Here is a 19,424-nt window from a genome sequence, read left to right on the forward strand (position 1 = left end):
ACACGACCGCTCATCAGGAATCCCCGCTGGTCGCCAGCGCGGATGCCGGGACGCCCCCGCAGGGAGAAGGCGCTCAAGGCTCGGGTCCCCGGGAGCCCCGGGGTGGCGGGGGGCGGCGGTGGCCGGCGGGGCTGTGCCCCGGCAGGGCAGCCCGGGGTGGCGGGGGGCAGAGACATCATGCCCTGCCCTACGCCGCCCCGCCGGCTCCCGCGCTGTGGCGGGCGGGGCGCGGCGGCCGCAGTCCCCGGCGGGAGGTTGTCATGGTTTCCCGGGTCACATGTGCTCGAGGTTCCCCCGGCGCGGGGGGAGGAGGCGCCGCCGCCGAGGCTGCCAGAGCCGCTGCCCCCCGCGGGCCCGCCCCCCGCCCGCTCCCACCTGCGCCGCCGCCCGCCCCTTCCCGCTGCCCACGGGCGATCCGCCGGGCGCGCCTYGTCCCCCGGGCCGCCGACCCCCGGCCCCGGGCTCTCCCCCTCTTCTCCTCCTCCTCCTCCTCTTCCTCCTCCTCCTCCTTCTCCTCTCCCCTTCCCCTCTCCCTCCCCCTTCCTGGCCGGGCTGCGCCCCCCCGGCCGGCCCCGGCATGAGCATCTCCATCCCGGCGGGGCTGACGGAGCTGCTGCAGGGCTTCACGGTAGAGGTGCTGCGGAGCCAGCCCGGGGACCTGCTGGAGTTCGCCCTCCAGTACTTCGGGCGCCTCAAGGAGGAGGCGGCGACGGCCAAGGCGGCGGCGGAGAAGGAGCCGAGCGGCCGCAAAGCGGGCACCGGCCATGACAGGGGCGCTCAGCCACCGCGCCGGGGTCCCCCCGACGCCCGCGGGGTCAACTTCGCCGAGGAGCCCATGCAGACCGACTCCGAGAGCGGCGAGGACGAGCAGCCGCCGCCGCCGCCGCCGCCGCAGCAGTTCCCGGGTAAGGCTCCCCCGCCTCGCCGGGCCCGGGGGTGGGAGCGGGGGGGCTCCCGCAGCCGCCGGGGCTCAGGTGGGGGATGCGGGTCCCGGTGCCGCCCGCGGGGTGAGGAGCCCCGGGGGTCGCGGGGGCGGCGGGAGCGCTCCGGCCCCGGTACGCGGACACGGGCAGCGGCGGCACCGCGGGCAGAGACCGCCTGYGCTGACGCCAAACAGCGGAGCCCGCGGGAGCTTTCCCGTATCCCGCGGCAAACTTTAACCTCCCGGGCTTTCCCCCTGTCGCTCGGCGGTGCTGGGTGTTCGGCACGCAGGTATCACCAGCTCCATCGCTTGTAGCGTRTAAGCCTATAATGGTCCAGAAAAGATCTCTGTGTTTCCTTTTTATAGGAGAAGATAGCAAATCTGCATTCTGTAATTAGTGCAGTGGTGTGTCTACCTTAGAAAACACCTCTCATGGACATGTTACTGTATTCACGCACTTGATTAAGCGTTTGGCGTAGATGTATTTATTATGTGTGTTTTAAAAAGTAGAGCACAATTTAAAACACGTTTTGTTCCTGGAAGCCAGGGTGAAATTTTCTGCATGCAGAAGGGCCTGTGGAACAAGTGTGGCTGTGACAGCAAAGAACATATGCRGTATCTTTGTGTTCGAAGGTAACACCGATCTGTGCGCAGCTAATGACATYTTATCTTTGTGTGGCTGACAGGCTTTTTTTAGAGATGGTGTCAATCCRTCTGTGGGTTATGGGACAGGTAGGAGCTGTCTTTGAAGGGTGTGTAGTGCTTTGTCTTTGTATCATGAACAGGCAGACTGAAGGGTCAGTCAGTGGGGTTAGATGGAGAAGAGGGAAGTGTCCAAGCATCTCTGTCTTTTTTTTATTTTTTGAGGATAGCTTGAAGTTGAAGTGCATCTCATCAGATCATCAGAGCAGTCATCCCTCCGAGTCGTGCTCTGAGATAGATTTACTTAGCTGAGTATAGAAGGCAGTTGTTTGCTAGTTGAATATCAGTGCAGTTTTTAAAATGATGTGTTGTGTGCGTTTTATCTGGAAATGTAGATAAACAAGTAGGCGGTTAAGAACTGGGTAAGTTTTCAAAATGCCTCATGCTACCCCATAAGACAGTCGCCATTCTTTTCATCTGTTCTTTGCAGCTATACCCACGTGTATTTAATGAGAAATTGAATCTGTCAATCAGATTCTGCAGATTTATGTGGCAATTTTAAACTCTAATGCTGATTATGTGAGATTAGTAGAAATCTGAAAATTTGCTGTCTTTGGAAACTGAAATGATCATAATGTGGAAGAAAAAAAAATATCCTAATTCACTAACACTAGATGTAGTTTTTCAAACATTAGTTATTATAACACCAACAAGTCTCATTGGTAAATGGAGAACTGGAATGTTGTATGGAGGGAAGTGCAGAAATGCAGTTTTATTTATTGGCATACAAGTGTTACATACCTGTAACCTCATAGGGTGCTTTAAGAAGCTCTCTAAGTTTTCTAATGAATACCTGCAATCAAGATCCTTTTGACAGTCTTTTTGTTGTCATTGTGAAGAGGGAAAGCCAATATTGGCAATATTCTCATTAAGGGACATGGTAGAATCTCTTAGTTTGACTAATTGATTTGCTTGTTTGACAAAAACCCTTTAAAATACCACATTTTAAAGCCTAATATATTCTGAAAGTATAATTATATTATGGTTTGTAATTTCTGTCTATTCAAATAATTATTAATTAAAAGAAACAAAAAAATGGAAGTATTTGTGAAGCCAAGTTAGGGTTAATAAGAAGCAATAGTAAATGATTACTAGTAGTGTGCTTTTGTATTGTATGCATTGTGCAGGAGTGTGTATTTTAAATTCAGATTTTGTGTCTGCCCTGAATATGTTCTTCTAAGGTAACATAACAATTGATACACTCWATCTTTTGTTAGTAGCTGGAGGCATAAAGGTTTGTACTCAAATATTTGTTTAATGGGTTTAACTGCCAATTTAAAAGCATATTTCTTTTATGCTTTTGCTTTCTGTTTCTAGAAGTAGCAATTCTTAAGAACTTAAGTGTGGGGGGAAAATTTTAATTTTTTTTTTCTTTTGCCTTTATGAATGATGGAACTGCTTCTGTATAGCCAATTTATCCCATTTGYGTCCTTAGGAGAGGACAGCAAATTGGAAAAGTTGAGCAAATGTAAAATGAAAATCTCTGTGAAGGAGGTCAGACCTGGTGGTGGCMTCTATTCTTTGCTAAAGCAGTACACTTGAAATGTCAAACTGACAGTATTCCTTAATTAGTTCAAACTGAACATTGTTGAACTCTCAGTGTAAATGCCCCAAACCTATTTCCAACCCCTCCCCCAGTATTTCTAAATATCTACAAGCACTGTAGTTGAACTCTTTGTCAGTATTAGTTTTGTCCTTGAAATGTATTTTGGAAGGTACATGAGCATTATCCCATTTCAGAAATGATGAGCTGAGGCATAAGCTGTGTTAAAAAGAAAAAAAACTCTGTTCTCAGGATTAAGAGTTACATGTGAACCTTGAATTAAACTCTGTTCAGATCTCTGCTGTGTCCATTATCTCAGCTGCAGAAATCACATGAAAGTAAATGCAGTTACCTTGTCTGGAGGGAAAACTTTGTTGTATTGGTGTCACAATTTTGAATTGRTACCTGGAGTTAGGGTGGCCTCAGAAATTAAATTCTTTATATTCAGAGCATTTAGATTATCCCCTTCGGAACACATGGTTTAATTTGGGAATGTTTTTTTAGGTCTTCTGGTTAATTTGTTTGTTTGTTTAAAAAAAATAATGAATTGTCCTCCATGGGTGTATTGGCATTAATCATAACAACTAATTCCTACTAATACTAATAGCAATCGCTAAATTGAATGGGACATATACATAAAAATGACCCCCATTTTAGAAAATCTATCTAACTTTTAGCAGGTCTAAAGTGCATATTAAGATTTAGTATACTCTGTCTCCAAAAATTGAAAATGCTCAATAAATTGTTCTTTTTACAGTGACTATACTTTTCTGTTGATATTATCACTTACAYGTTCATTTGCAACTTATTTGGATGGGAAATAGCCCATTGTAACAGCTGTTTTAAAACAGTTGCAGTAGCAAAAATTTCATATTTCATCTGGCCTTAATATAAATTTATAGAGAAGTTTTTAGAGGTAACATTGCTGTTCTTTAAACTCAAAAAYTGCAGCACTGTATATATATCATTTGACATTACATAGACTCTGTTTCTTTCTCTTTTGTTTTGTTTTTCTTCAGTTTGTTTTGGTGTCTTTCTCAGATAGTGGTGTATTTTAACAGGAAAATACCACAGCTGTCCCTCTCCTCCCCCGTGTGCTTCTGTTGGTGTGTTGGTTGCTTTGAGCTCCTTTGARAACTTGAGCTGGAAAATGCAAGTGTGTATTTCAGCTTAACCCACTGATTGCACCTAAATAATATGAGATCACTKCTTAGGTAAAACATACATCTTCTACCTTACAATACCAATTTYAAAGGCATGTCTTTATTTTAGTTTCTTTATTCAGTCTGCAATGCTTTACAGCTATACCGTTCATAGAAATTTTAAAATAATGGGTAAATTGTAGAAACCAGAGCATCAGAAAAAACTTTGCACACAAGTACATTTGTGTCAGCTTTGTGATGTTAAATGGTACTTCACCAGGTCTGTTCAGCTTATTTATAGTTTTCTTTCTGAAATTAAAGAAAACCAGAAAAAACTGATTGGTTTGTTACTTTTCTGTCGGTCTGTCCTGTGCAGATAATGGGTAGATCAGAGCTGCGGAAGGGGTCAGTAAGAGCAAGGGAACAGTGTAAAAATATATATAGTTTGTAGTGGGATATCATTRAATCAGGGGCCACATAGAAAAACATGTGATTTTCTTACCAATGTGTATATTCAACCTAAAGTCTGGGGTATGAGGGGTGGTAGCTGACAGCACTACTGTCTGATAGTGCTTTGCCAACCTTAGAAATGAAATTTTAATAACATCTGCAGCCACTCTTTTGAAATACAGAAAGAAATAAAACATTAATTGCATGGTTATAWGGAGAAATCTGATGGGAGCCAGGCTGGAGCAGTGGATGCAGTTTAGAAGAGTTTAGAAGTTTCCAGCCACGGATCGGTTCCTTGGTGAACATGGCACTGTTGGGAGCACTCCTTGGCAAGGCTTTGGGCCATATCCCCTTGCACCTTTCTAGACTATTACTGCTGTCATTCGGAGAATAACACACAAAGAGGCTGTTCAGGRTGGGTGTTTGGGAAGAAGACAGATTCTGGGAGGGAAAAGAATTCCAGCAGCACCATGAATTGGGTGCCTTGGTGTTCCAGTTGGGTGCCTAGCCTGGGTCAGGGGATGGCTTCTGGCTGCTCTTCTCTGCCGGTGTGCTCAGTCTCAAAAACACAAAGCTTTCTTCCCTTGCTGGAAATCTTCAGAATAATGGAGATTGTTAAAATAATGGTTTCCAGTATTTCTGACAGGAGCAAGCGAAGATATTTTCTTTCTGCTAACAAGTTATTTTAGCAAGTAAACCTGAGCAAGTTGACAGTTGTTTGTACTTTGTTTTTTTTTTTTTAATTCCCTTATCTGACACAGGTGTTTTATTCACGTTGAGAGATTTGCCATCGAAAAACTTAATTTGACAAAATTACAAGCAACTAGAAATGTGAAGTTGTAATATGTACCATTTAGTAGCCTTTGTATTAAAGAGTATGGTTCCCTCTCACACATGCATCCACTTGTGATTGTAGGTGAAAGGAATACTTTTGCCATAATATTTTTTTTAACTGTGTTTATATTAATAATTTAGTTGAAATCATAGCAGCCTCCACTCAGAAGTATTTATGCATCCCTTCTCAAAATTAAGCATGCATGAGTGGAGGTGTCTCTGCTGGCTAGTATTTTGTTAAAGTTTGTGTATTGACGAGAAGCAGGAGAAAATTCCAAAGACCTATGGACAGAAAAGTAGTAGAATTATACCAAAAATATTTCACTTCATCTTCAGCTTCTTTTTTGCTARAGAAAAAGTTTAGAGATTATTTTGGCTGCCTGATAAGCTTGGAAAAAGAGAACAGCATTAATTCTGTATAGGAATTCTGTGTAGGAAGAGATAAAATTTTGCTGGCATGGGTTTGTAGTGATTGCATTATGAATTCTAACCTATAAGCAGCGTCAGTGCTAACATTTGCACACCAACACTTGTTTCTTGCGTGTATCATGTCTGTTTCAAAGGAAAACTTTCTTCCTCAGGAACTCTCTAGGAGTATTTTGTCACTTGCTGACTTCATTTCAGTTTCACATGGAAACCTTGTATTTTTTGTTCCCTGAGTTTAGTCCTGTTTATGCATTTAAATGATTGGAAAAGATAATTTATTGCCCTGCCTGTTGAACAGAACAAAGATTCATCTCTGAACATTTAGAGAATGCRTGTTTTTAGAATGCACTCATACAGCTTAATGACCCAGGTTTGTAAGAGAGGTGCTTTGTGCATCTGTCAGGAAGTGAAGCTTGGTGTAATACGTGTATATCTCATGGTTTATCCCAAGTCTCTTATGCAAAAGTATTGCATTTTGTTCTCTAGCTCTGTCCAGTTCCCGCAGTTCACAGGAAATCTACCTAAACAGTCAAATCTCTGCAGAATTATTGGCCTTAGCTGCTCCTGTAAATCTGGAACATATGGTTTGGAAATCACACATTTATGTCACAAGGTACAGATTAATCAAGGTACAGGCTGCTGCCTGGCTTCTGGTTTTCAGATATCAAAGATGACTGGAGGGCATTTTGGGATTGAGAAATTTCATTTGTTGGGACAGTGATGAAAGAAACAAGAAGGTAAGGTGAAAGGCAAGACATAGAGGTAGAAAAGGAGTCAGCGTAAGGAAAATACAAAGGTGAAAAAAARAGGAAGAAGGAGAGACAGAACTGAAGTAAAGGGAAAAAGATAAAAGAATATACAGTACATGTGAGGGAGAGAGAACACCACAAATTCTTTGCCCTTATTTTTCTACCCAGGTATGACTCTGCTCTCCCTAATTTACGTCCTGAATTTTCTATTGAAATTCTGTTTGGCTTATAAATGCAATTCAGAAGAGCTTAAATGTGGACTAAAATCAGTGATCAATGCATTGTATGGATGTGAACTTGGTCATCTGATGCTGAGAGATCTTTTAAATGTTTTGACATGGTCATCTCTCTTATTACCATGTTGAGAGCCTCATAACACTTGTGCTTTAATAAAAGTTTAAACTCAAGTTTTTTATGGAGAATCCAGATTGTTTTCAGCCATTTTCTATCTTAAAAAATAACAGTAGTTGTCATCATCAAGAAAGTCAATAGGTACGTGGGTACAGTTGCCATCTTCAGAGAGAGCTAAAATGGTTTTGGTGCTGATGGTGAAATGAAATATTGAACAGTACATAACAAACATGGTGAAATGCCCCTTTCTTTAATGCTTCATACAACTCACACTGGTTATTTCTAACCAACTGTTATTTTAATGAAAATGTCTTAAGGTCATGGTGTAGCAAAATTATTCCCACCCTAGGTCTGAGCCCTTCTTATGAGCTTCACGTGAGTGTAATTATAAAGAAGTTCTGTGCTTTGAAAAGGTGAGCGATTTTTAAAAAGTGAATGAAGTAGGGAGAAGAGTTTGAGAAACAGAGCCATTAAAAATGGCTCAGTRGTCTCTGCTGCTGGAATAGGTCTTGACATGCATCATGGAAGATGATACTGATAAGCCTAGATAACTKTATATAGAGGTTTTATACTGAAACCCCTTGTCCTTTCAGGGAACCCTTTTAGGCTAGCCCTTCCATGTGCTGAGTAGGAATGATTTATTGCATGGAACTGAACAGGATCATGACAAGTGATTACTTGGTTTATTTAATCTTTTTCTTTATTGGATAAATTTTTAGTCTGTAGATCAGTTTTCCCTCATAGTATTAAACAAGACTGTTGAAGAGGGTGAAATTTGGCTTTGAGTGTGCTTTGTTTTCTCTTAATTTTTTTTACTTTTCTATTGACTGGTGTTATTTCTGAAAGTGTTATTACACTTTTTCTCATAGAAAAACATCATGTTCGTCAATTTGTTTTTTCATTAAAATATTTGAAGATCTCTGTTTCAAGCTTTTGTGCATTTGGTGATAAAAATAGCAGAAGTACTCACACAGAATTTCTATTTGCCGTTTCTAGGCAGTGTAATACACGATTCCAGATTTAAATCAGTGCAGCAAGTAACGCAGAAAACATACAGTTTTGGGGTTACATCAAAAAGAATATGTTAATGAAATGTCCRGTGTCTCATTCAGCATTTTAAATGATACATGTCAAATAAAAACATGGGAGGTCTGAATGGAAGGGGGATGGAGACAGATAAGGGTGCCTGTAGGAGTAAAATGCAGATTGTAGGTACAAGGTATCCTCAGAATGAACTGTACAACAGCCATATGGCAGTTTGCCATCCTACCCATAAACAGCATCCTTTTAGCATTGCTGCCCAGAAAAGTAATTTGTGGACTACAGATAAAATTAGGTAATTATAAAGAGTAGAACAATAAAGCAAAAAATCCGAATTTTTATTTAGTCAGCCTTGCCTTATTGTGCTGTAACACTGGATAATGGAAGGTAGAGTGGTAAAAAGCATGCTGTAACAACAGATAAGTGTTTTTCACTTATGTGTTTGACTCTTAAATTACTCTACTTAATGAGATTAAGAAAAGAATCATCAGAACAAGAATTTGAAGTTGAGAGCTTGAGCAGGTAAAGGCTGATAATGAGAACAGCTTTCTTACACATAATGTTCCAGTTATATGACTGAAGTGGTTTTTGTAAAGCTGGGCTAAAAGGGACAATTAGTAAATATTATGAGGACTTCCTTWATGGAGGGTCTAGAAAATTGCTGTATAAAATAGATTTTGAAAGGAGAAGTAACATGATCTTTCCTGCTCAGTTGTTCCAGATACCATCCATTGTATAAAGATTTTTATAACAGCATCAATCCCTTCTGGATCCCTGTGATACGTATGTCAGACATGTTTTTATAAATAGTGGTGGTGTTTTCATATTACAACTTTTCAGTAGACAGGTCTGTTGTAAAGCACACCAGATAGGAAGAAAAGAAATCTTGGCCCAATGCTGGAAAGAAACCATTCCTTGCAAAGCCTCAGTGTAGACTATAAATAAAAGATGTACTAAATTCTCAGTGTTGGGATGAACACAGGCTGGAATCAAGAGTAAGCACCTGAGAACACAGACTGAGAGCTTTGGTTTGATTTCCCACTCTGATTTTAATGATAGTTTGTAATGCTAGTGTGAAAAAGAAAATTCATTGCCATGAGATGTAAGGCAACTGTAATTATTGCAGGATATGGTTTAACTTGGACTGTCCATGACAGCTTTGCTATGGTCTTTTTTTGGATGACCTYCCATATGAATATATATTGTCATTGCACTGATCTGGTCCTTCTAATTTGTTTCCCATTATTTTTACTACTGAAATTGTTCTGTTTTAGATCCTCTCTCTGAAGCTGTGACACTTTTCATTGATGCTAAAGAACTCCATCTTTGGGCCAGTAACTGCCTTTGCTRAAAAATGCAGACTAATATCACAAGTCCTTGAAATAACTGTTGATCAAGAAATTTTGCTATTTAACATTTTGGAAATGAATATCTAAAAACTTGCAAATATGTTTAAGTATTTGTTCTGTATTAACAATAATTAATATGACAAAAACTTTGTCTAACAGAGGGTGGGAATTCTCCTGAAATTTCTTGTTCTCTTCCAAAACAGTGTTTGTCATRCTAATCATGTTTGCAGTCAGAAACAATTACTATAGACATATATTAAAATTTTATTAAGACTTCAAACAAAATGTTTTCTATCATTGTAATAAACACATTTTTTCATCATGAATGAGTTTTGAAAATTGTATATTCTTAATAATTGATGATATTAAACATTAGAGGGAGAGGTTTAATTTTTTTTCCCCCAGTTATGCCTAATTTCTCCTGAAATTGAGAAGTTAGGATCCTGYAGCTTTATTGATCTGTTTCTTTAGGAGTCTCTTTAGTATTAAACYCAGTCATCATTTTATCTTTAGTTCTATTTTTGAGGTTTAGAATGCGTAGTGCTTTTTCTTTCCAGCCATTTCGTTCAATACCTTTGCATAACATTAAGGCATCTTTCTCTAAAAGCCATCTTTTAGTCGATAATTTATCTCTCTCTACTGGTTTTTAATAAGTAGTCTAAACATGAGAAACCTTGATATAGCCTTCACCACTACAATATTAAAGCATCTGTGAGGTAATTTAAATACAAAKTTAAAAGCCTGCCTTCCTTCCTGTTGCTTCAGCCTGCAGGAGATACTGTTTAATGCCTAATGCACATATAAAAAAATTGGTTTGAAAGACATTAGTAGGATCTAAGAGTAAATAATAATCTAACTTCAATTCTTGTTAAAAAATTTATCTGCAGCATTTTTCTGCATGTGTCCCTTGCTAATCTGTCAGTTTTCCCTTTTATTGGAATGTCGCTGCTGCTGGCAGTTGAGGTGGGAGTAGATGCAAATTCATTTCCATTATCTGCCTTGCAAAAAGAAATGATTTGTTCTTCTGGTTTTGCCTTCTTAGCATCAGGAATAAAATGGAGTCACTGATTTCAGTGCACCCTCGTTTGCTCTCTATCTGGAATATATTGTCATATGAACATGGCTCGTCTGTAATTATTTCACTTTATGGCCTCAAAAAAAATTGCAAAAAGAAGAGGAACAGTGTCATACTTTCTTCAAGTCCACCCTTCAAATTATTTCATTAAGCACAAATGCAGGATTTGGGAGGTATAGGAAGACTGGGAAATCTTGGGATCTTGGGAAATCTTGGGATCTTGGGAAATCGAATCAAAGAACAGTTCAAGCTCATAAGAGAAAGTTACGCTTTCTGTGCAAATATGTAGGTGTTCATCCTCCTCTCYTTGTTTAATGGAGTTTGAGGAGYTTCTCAACAGGAACYTCTGTAAATACTGCTAGAAAGACCYGACTTCCATGCTACTGCCAAAATTGGATGTCATTGATCCGTTTTCATCAAAGAGTTTCCCTGCGATAATTATATGGAGCACAAAAGTACAGCAATGAGTTACAACCTACTTCTTCCATCTCAGCCTTTTTTTTTGGCTGAAGGATCTTTCTTGTGCACTGGAATAAAAAAAAAAAAAAAAAAAACAAAAAAAAAAACCAACAAAAAAATGAGCAAACAACGAAAAGAAACAAATGGTTGTAGGAGACAGTAAAAGGCAGTAAGAACAATTTCTGTTTTTCACCTTTTGTTGCTGTTAAGAGGGTATCAAGTGTTTTGTTTTCCTTCTTTTGATTTTTTTTTTTTTCAGTATGTGAAATTAGAAGGTTACTTGACCTGCTCTTTATCCAGAAGCTCAGTCAGGGGCTAAGAGSCATTTCCCTCATTTTGAGATAAAGCATTATTTGCAGTTCTGTTTAACAGTAATGGGAGATAAATCATAGAAATGTGTGTGAACCCCCTTCTCAATGGAAAGGAGGCAGGTGGATATTTGCAATTCTAGCATGACACTCACTGTCTTTATATCTGTAACACCAGATAACATGAGACCATCTGGGACTGAGCTRATGTCAGATGCATGCTCAGGCCTTTCAGAAGAGGAGAAAAGTACTTTTGGAACCAGTTCATTGTAGTYATCTCGGTGTCATCCTGTACCTCACCAGGTGCTTACTGAAATAAGCTTTTTCATGTTAGAAAAATGTTTTTATGTCTAACTCTGGAAGAATTCTGCCACCGTAGCATTTGGATCTTTGACAGAATCAAAACTAAACATGCAAATGAGCTTCAGAAAGACATGTCCTTAAATCTTATGAGTATTTCTTTTTTACCTCATCTAGCTTGGAGGTGACAAGATCCATTTTTCAGGAGCTGGCCTGTGGTCCATCCCCTCAGGAGGGAGCTGTCCCAGTGGGCATTGCTAGGGGCTCCCACTGGCATGGGCACAAGCAGGGCTTCATTCCACYGCCATGGGAAATTCAACCACTGAGTAAAACTATTTCTGTTCTTACGAGCATAGAGTTTTCTGTGCTTTCTATGATATGTTCAACTTTTGAGAAAGCAGTTATTGTTTGTGGTTGTCGTCTGTACCTTGCATGCAGATGCCTCACCTTTGACATTTGTTGCAGTGTCCTTTTCAGTGATTTTTCTTTTTAATTTTTAAGTTTTRATGTTTAATTTGCTGAAGCTGTTAGTTGCTTGTGAAGAGCAAATGAAACTGCAGAGCTCTGAACATACAAACTGGCGCATGCCTTCTTTGTGCCTTTAAATCAYAGTGTGAATTTATTCCAGCACTCTGGGTAGCTAATGTGGGTTCAGTSCAGCTGGGATGAACACAAACCAGTCCAGCTTGGTGGCCTGAAAGAGGCAGTGGCTGTAAGGCATGGGGTGTGTGTTGTAGCCTTGCAACACTGAGTCTGACTCAGGAAGAAGTGGATTCCTGAAGGTGCACTGCAATGTTCAGGTGGAGGAAGCACCTGAGTGTCAGTTCAGAGCCGTTTAGTTCTGATGTTGAGAGTGTGTAATATTGATCAGTATCAGGCCAAGCCTGCATTTATGTGTCCTGTCCTTCATGGTAGGTCCCAGCTTGGTATCAGCTTTTTTTTCACAAATTACTAGAAACTTCTTTCCTTTGAGAGTTCTCACATTGTTAAATTCAATTGAAAATGGTAGAGCAAGTTCAGTTTTTTCTTTTGTTAAGGAATTGGTATCACTTGCAAATCACTTGCAGAATGAAATTTCTCTTGTTTGTTTCCAKTRTTTGAATGGTTTGTGATGAAACCARTTTAAAATTGACAGGYCAGGTTCTGTGGAACAGTACCCTTTCTTCCTAAGTATCAAGAATAGAAATGTAATTGCTGTGACAATTGGAGCAGTTACCTGACTGTGACACTCAGAAAGCAGCAGGGACCTGGTTATTGCTGAAAAGTATTACTTACATGTTTTTGTTTTGTTTTCATTTGGAAAATGTACAAAGGTCAGAATATAAACACATGTGCTGTTTCAAAAAATGTAAAGGCAGAGCCAATAAGATTTATGCCTTTATTCTGGAAACCCTACTTTATATTTACTTCTGGCTGGGAACTGACATTCTTTAACTTGTGCTCAGAATTCCAGGACAAAACAGTTTATAGAGCTGTAGGACTACTTTTTTTTTCTTTATTTTTTTAAGAGCTGAAGGAATGAATTTTGTTTTCATCTCAGTGAGGGGTTTTAATGCAGTGTATTTTAGGTAATTTTTTCCCCCTCTAAAACTAGTCTCATGCCTTTCTTGCACAAATTATGTATAAGAGATTGAACAGTTGCAGTATTTTCTGAGGATAACTTCTCTTAGTGTAGTCATTGTTTGACATAGGGTTCTGTGTTCCTAGAGTGAGGATCAGATGCATGTGACTGATTGTGCTTAAGGGAGTGGAAYGAATATTGAAGTTGTGTAGTCTGCAGTTGGAAAGTTACACAAATTCCAGTGGGAATGTGAGGTGAARCTTGGCACTGGATACAAAACACTTTTTTTCTTTTTGTATCAAAAGAAAGTTTTATCATAGTTCTGAGTTTAAAAAAAATAAGATTTTGTGGTCAGTAGTTTTGATATCTAGTATAATATGTATGATTTTTATTTGGCTGCTATTTTCTATTGGTCAGATCCTACATATTTTATGGAAGTGGATTGATTTCTAAGTAATTTCTTGTTTTAAAATCAAGAAGGAGAATTTTGCACTGGAAACAAATGAGAGAGGCATGTTAATCAGAATCATTGTCATGTCTGTAAAACTGGGTAGTGTTCATCTATAATACTTCTAGAAATTTAAAGTCATGGTACACGAATGCCTACACTGCCTATGAAACAATTTGCTTTAGAAAATACATACACCTGTTTTTTGTAGACTGGTCTGGTTAAGCWCTTGTAGTCCATCATATTAGTAACAAAAACATTTTACAGGATTATGTATGGTCCAGTATAGTAACTGAGGGTAACTTCCCATATCCTACCAGTTGTAAGAGAAACTTAAGAATTGTGAGAAAAAAATGTATTTTAATACTCAGTCTRGATGAAATCCACAAAACAATGGAATTTGGACTGAAGGCTAAGGTTTGGTCTATTCTAGTCTCATCCCTTGATAAGTATCCTTTAAGGAAGAAGAATCATCCACGAATTAAAAACAGAGCTCTGAGAATTAAGRCAAATTAGGTTAAATCTTCATGTGCGTCACAGACTTGCTGTGTGCCTTTGGGTAGTTTTGCACTGGGCCCTGTAACTTGGTGGAATGGAATATTTGTCATTCCCAGCTTGCAGGGACCTTGTAGCACTTTGTGTGTGAAGGGTTGTGAAGGGCTCATGCAGCATGGTTTGCCTACAGTACTTCTATAAAAAATTTCTGTATTTTAGAGTCCAGGGGCCAGCTGATGCTAGAATGAAAGAAATTTTTATCTGATGCATCATTTTTTTCTGGCCAGATATGGGAAATGGATTTATCTTTGATTGAAAAATTCAAGAATAGCTGAACAATTGGCAAAGCCTTTGTAAATAGAGGAGACCTATATGGTTTTGTTAGGCTACCAAGATTGCCCTTTAAAAGTGTAATAAAGCCGARAAAGCTTTAGAGAATTTTGCCATTGTCCTACACAGATTATATCTGGCCCAGCTTGGCTTCTTCCAGGTTTTCCCACTGAAGAGTGCTGCCAAGATTGTTGGTGGCCATCGCTCTGTGCTCTAATGGAAAGAAGAGCATGTCCCCAAAAGGGCAGGAACCCTCTGGGGAGTGGGGGGCAGAGACGGGGGATACACTGCAGATGGAAACTCTGCATGAGCCTGAGGGAGCTGCAAAAGGCAAAGCTGTTTGCCTGGCCAGCACTGCCCCAAATGGGATCAGATTTGTAGGGAGTGGGACATGCTGGGGACAGCCTGGGAGAGCTGCACCCCCAAAGCTGCACCCCCAAAGCTGCACCCCCAAAGCTGCACCCCTTCCCACTGCGAGCAGAACGGCCCCAGCTCAGCCTTGCACAGAGGAAATGCAGAACTGTCCTGTCTGGACACTGAAAAGATTGCATTACTTGATATTCCGAACTCAGATTGCCATTTACTAAATGGTTTACACAAAAGGTTCTTGTGGCTGTTAATATGGGCTCCTGCCATATTACAGAATCCTGCATTAAACCATGGGCTCTTCTGGTCACACTTGACAGAAATGTCATGTGTCGACCCAGCCTACAAAAGGTGAATAAAATTTTAGTCTTAAGTCACCATCTTTAAAAAAAAAACATTGAAGTTGTCCTTGTTTGCAACTTTATGGGTTTTATAAAAAAATCCACTTTAGGACAAATCCATTAGGACAAAAAGTAGAATTAATTTGTTTTTTTCTTGCCCAAAATAATTTTAAACTCCTGATCTTCTCTTGTAATAACCTAATGTGGATACTGGGAATGTCAGTGGATAGTAATATTTATCTTGGTTTATGAATTAAGTGTCCTTTAACTTCAGAAACTTCCTAAAGCAGTCTGTGTGCATTTTGGGAGGATTTTTTTTCTCTTTTTTTGAGAARGAAAAGCAGAAATGTTAGAAAATTGCAATTTAATTTACAAAAATGGATTGGTTTTTTTTTGCTGCTGAGGATTTAATGTACAGGATGCATGTTCCAGTAAGTTAAAGAAGAAACTCTAGCCTATTTTTGTGGACACTTGAATATCCAGATCACTAGGCCAGAGTCAGGTGCCCTGTCTGCTTTTCAGCATGCTTGTTTGCACATTGTCTTGGCTTCAAGAGAAGAATTTTTAATGCTTGCCCTTGGAGTATGGCATAGCCTGGAAAGTAGGGCATTTTTTTTTCAGTGGTGTGGGTTGTTAGTCTGCCATGTACTACCATCAGGCAGGATCATGCCTTAGTTTTCCCTTTTTAATGCAGTYTGGACATTTTCTGTTTATCTTCTATGAAGGAAACAGAATTTCTTGAAAGGCAGTGTAGGCTGGGTGAAGACACTGGCAGGACAATTAGCACTCTGTCAGACACACATTAAAGCATTTCTGCCATTTCCCAAAGCAGAGAGTCTGAGCATGATTCCAGATCTTCTGCATCTGCTAGTCTGCCTTTATTCTAGCTCTGTTTATTCYTGTTCAGTGCCCAAATCCTGGATCATCTTCCCAGGTAGGTAAGTGTCAAAAGACAATGTGGAGATATGTGTGTTGGACTACTTGGATGGTTCTAGAGGGAAGGGGTCTTTGGGTAACGACCCATGGCATTTGTTACCATTGGTTTTGGCTGTATTTCAAGTCATTATCACATAGAATTTTGCTATGAAATCCAAAGCGGGAGTATAGTAGGTTTTGTTTGGWTTTGGTTTGTTTTTTGATTGTTTTTTTTAAAGCCCTCTGTTGGAAGACCATTATTTTSTGCCAAGAATTATTTCATTGCTGATGACTAATCAGCCTATTGGAGAGTTTTGCTATCAAGAGTCATGGAAACTTGGCCCCTGGTGGGAATCTCACAGATAGTTACTGAAGGAAGTCAGGACAATGTTCTCAAGGRTCACTGGCCAGGAAAAGAACAAAATGGGTGTGAAAGTGGCTGTGGTGCTGAAGTTTACTTACAACAGAKGCAAGTTTTCAAATGCTGCCCAAAATATCGAGCAAAATGGAGAAGTGAAAAATGAAATGAAAAATACCAAGGAGTGGAATGAAAAATCCACTCCTTGGCATTACTAGACATTTCTGAATGTGATCCACGAGTAAAGGAGCTACAATGGGATTTCGTTTTACATTGTAGAATGCTTTTAATTCTACTGCAGTATCAGCAAAAAAAAGATAGAAGGTAGATCTTTGTATCCGTACATAATCTGTGCCAGTAATCTTTTTTTCACAAAAGCTCAACAGAAGACACTGAAATAAATTGATGTCTCAGCTTCCTTTGCCACTCCGCACCTCACTTGCATGAATGGATTGGTCCAGGACAGAAAACATGTCCTATTAACCTGCCCATAAGGTCTATTCAGCTGTGGGATCTCTTTGGCCTCTCCATTCTCTTGAAAAAATGAGTGATTTGGCCTCAAAGATTCCATAATTGAGGCACAGGTAGGAAGCAGTTTGAGACTAAAGGTAAGATACATAAAAGAGCTCGAGTGGCARAATTTGACATCAGTGTACACAAATTTTACCTTTGGGGCACAAAAATCTCCACACTGAATTAGGCAACTGMGCTTTCTATTCATTCTCTGTAGTCTGGGGTATGGTCCTGGAATGTTCTGGGGAAGTTCTGAGCGATTACTGTGGAAGAGAGGAAGAGTGTGGTATGAGTGCAGACCTGGAAAAAGATGCTGAACAAAGGCATTGTGCCATATATATACTGAATATATACTGGCTGTTTGGCCAGACAATGGACAGTTTGTCTGATGGTGGGAATCAATTTATTTGTAGTTAAACCAGTGGGGCATCTGACTGGGAAATGGGTGCTAGCTAGGCTCTGCCTGTGGGCTGTAGATGTTTCATTAGTCAGCCTGCTGTCAATATCACCCGCAACCTTCTCTTATGTGGTAGGAGTGAGGACAGAATATTCCTTAAGAGCTTCTCTTTCAGGTCATGACTTTTCTAGTTAGATGCTTATATTTATTTTGTTTGTTTGGGTTTTTTTTCAATTTTTTTTCCTGGAACTGTGTCAATTCCATTCTTCTCATTATATTAAAGCAATAACACATGGGGTTTGGGCTTTAAAAAATCTTTCATTTACAGTCACTGTGCTTTCTGATGAGAAATCAGAAACATCTCTCAGCCTTTCTCTAAAACCAAGTGTGGAAAATGTGCTTTGCCTCATAATCTGAAAGCTAACAAAACCTTCTATTTTAGATCTGAATAGCTGAGAATGAATTATCATGAATGCAAGAGAAACTCCCTTTGAGTACGTGGTGTTCTTAAAATATGCAAACTTTAAAATATGCATCAAGTCCAAAATCTTACATTCCACCASGAAGTGAATAAGCAGGCAATGCAGATTGCAGATTATACATATTCATATACTTCTTCATCARAGGTATTTTGTACATTTCTGCCAAGGTAGTCCTAGGAACTAGGCAGAGTCTTTGTATAAAATCTTTGCTTCAGAAAATTTTAATGGTGTTTGCCCATGTTGGATTTGTTGTAATAACCTAATAGCAAAGTGACAAAAACATGAAAAATAGTAGGAAAGCCTGAGTCTTAAAAGGTTTGAGGCTTTAGATTAAACATGGGTAGTATGAATGTGTATGGGAGAAAGCAGTTATGTTCACCATTGTCAAATGATATAAAATAGATGAGATAATTATAAACTCTACACAAAGGTGCACTCCTTCAGAGAAGAATACTGACATCTTCTCCAGCCCACTTCCATCAGTGAGATTGCAATGTTATTCCTTGGTAATAAATATGTCTTGCAGGTACTGTCAAGAGACAAAATACATAGACCAAAATTTTGTAAAAAATAACCTAATCAAACAAAACAAAATCCTCCAAAAGGGACCTGGAGCACTATTATGTAATGGTTAAGGGAAGGAAATCAGGGGAACAGGTCATTCATGTAAAGTCTTCAGCGCTCTAGTTTTCAGTTTGACAGCAATATTGGTTCAAGGACAGGTACAGATTGTTTAGTTTATGAGACGATGAACCGGAAGCAATTATGTCAATTTGATCCTTTACAGATGAGCAGCCCCACCCAACTGATTGGGCCTTGCTGATTTGGGCATGCAGASCTTTGGCAGAATGACCAGTTTTTCTCCTGTTCTGATAAAGAACATGCATACATTAGTATATATGCTCCAGGCAGCAAAATTAGAAAGCAGAAAAGAACATGAAATGGATCTAAATGCCTACGCAGCAGTGTTAGAAAGCAAATAACCACAATATTCTTATAATAACCTATGAAATTTTAAGTGAAAAGAAGCAATTCAGAGATGGTAAGAGGGTAAGCATTGCTGTTATTTTATGTCAGATAGTTTGGTCAGATAGCAATTTTATGTCAGATAGCAATTGTAAACTATGCTCTGGCTATATCAGAATATCTCTTGGAGATGGTAGTAAATTAGCAAATAAGGATGGAACTGCAAGTGGTGTTGGGTGTAGTGATCATGTTGAAAAAAACCAACCTAACAAACTAAAAAAACCCATCCCACTCTGCTAATGCAGAAATAGGCAGTTGAGTAAATTGCACCAAACAGATTCTATAGGTGGTGGCCGGCTGAAGCAGAGCTGCAGCTCTTGGCTCTGGGGAAAGGATTGGGTCTCTGCAGCCCAGGGCGTGGCCTGGGAAGGCTGATCTCCCTCATACATTTATTCTATTYGTATTTTAGGCTCAGTTTTGCTTTCTAAAGGTATTGTCTCTAGTTGGTAGAAATCTTCTCTCATGCTTGCTGCTACTTTTCATCATGTATCCTGAGGACCCTGGGGTTGAGGGCAGCAAGTACTCCAAACCAGGCTTTCCA

At 39.8% G+C, this 19,424-nt stretch overlaps 1 protein-coding gene across 1 annotated transcript in view; it reads left to right on the forward strand.

Moving 5' to 3' along the window:
* The first annotated feature begins 347 nt into the window (after positions 1–347).
* The window catches only part of PRKAR2B (protein kinase cAMP-dependent type II regulatory subunit beta), a 78,654-nt gene continuing 59,577 nt past the window's right edge, over positions 348–19,424 (forward strand). Inside the window, exon 1 of the mRNA XM_057364527.1 lies at positions 348–905. Coding sequence (XP_057220510.1) covers positions 578–905 — 328 coding nt within the window. The 5' untranslated portion in view covers positions 348–577. The remainder of the gene's footprint in view (positions 906–19,424) is intronic.

The sequence above is a fragment of the Malurus melanocephalus genome, unplaced genomic scaffold, assembly GCF_030028575.1.
Source record: "Malurus melanocephalus ecotype Western Australia unplaced genomic scaffold, MMel_1.1 scaffold_39, whole genome shotgun sequence".
NCBI lineage: Eukaryota > Metazoa > Chordata > Aves > Passeriformes > Maluridae > Malurus > Malurus melanocephalus.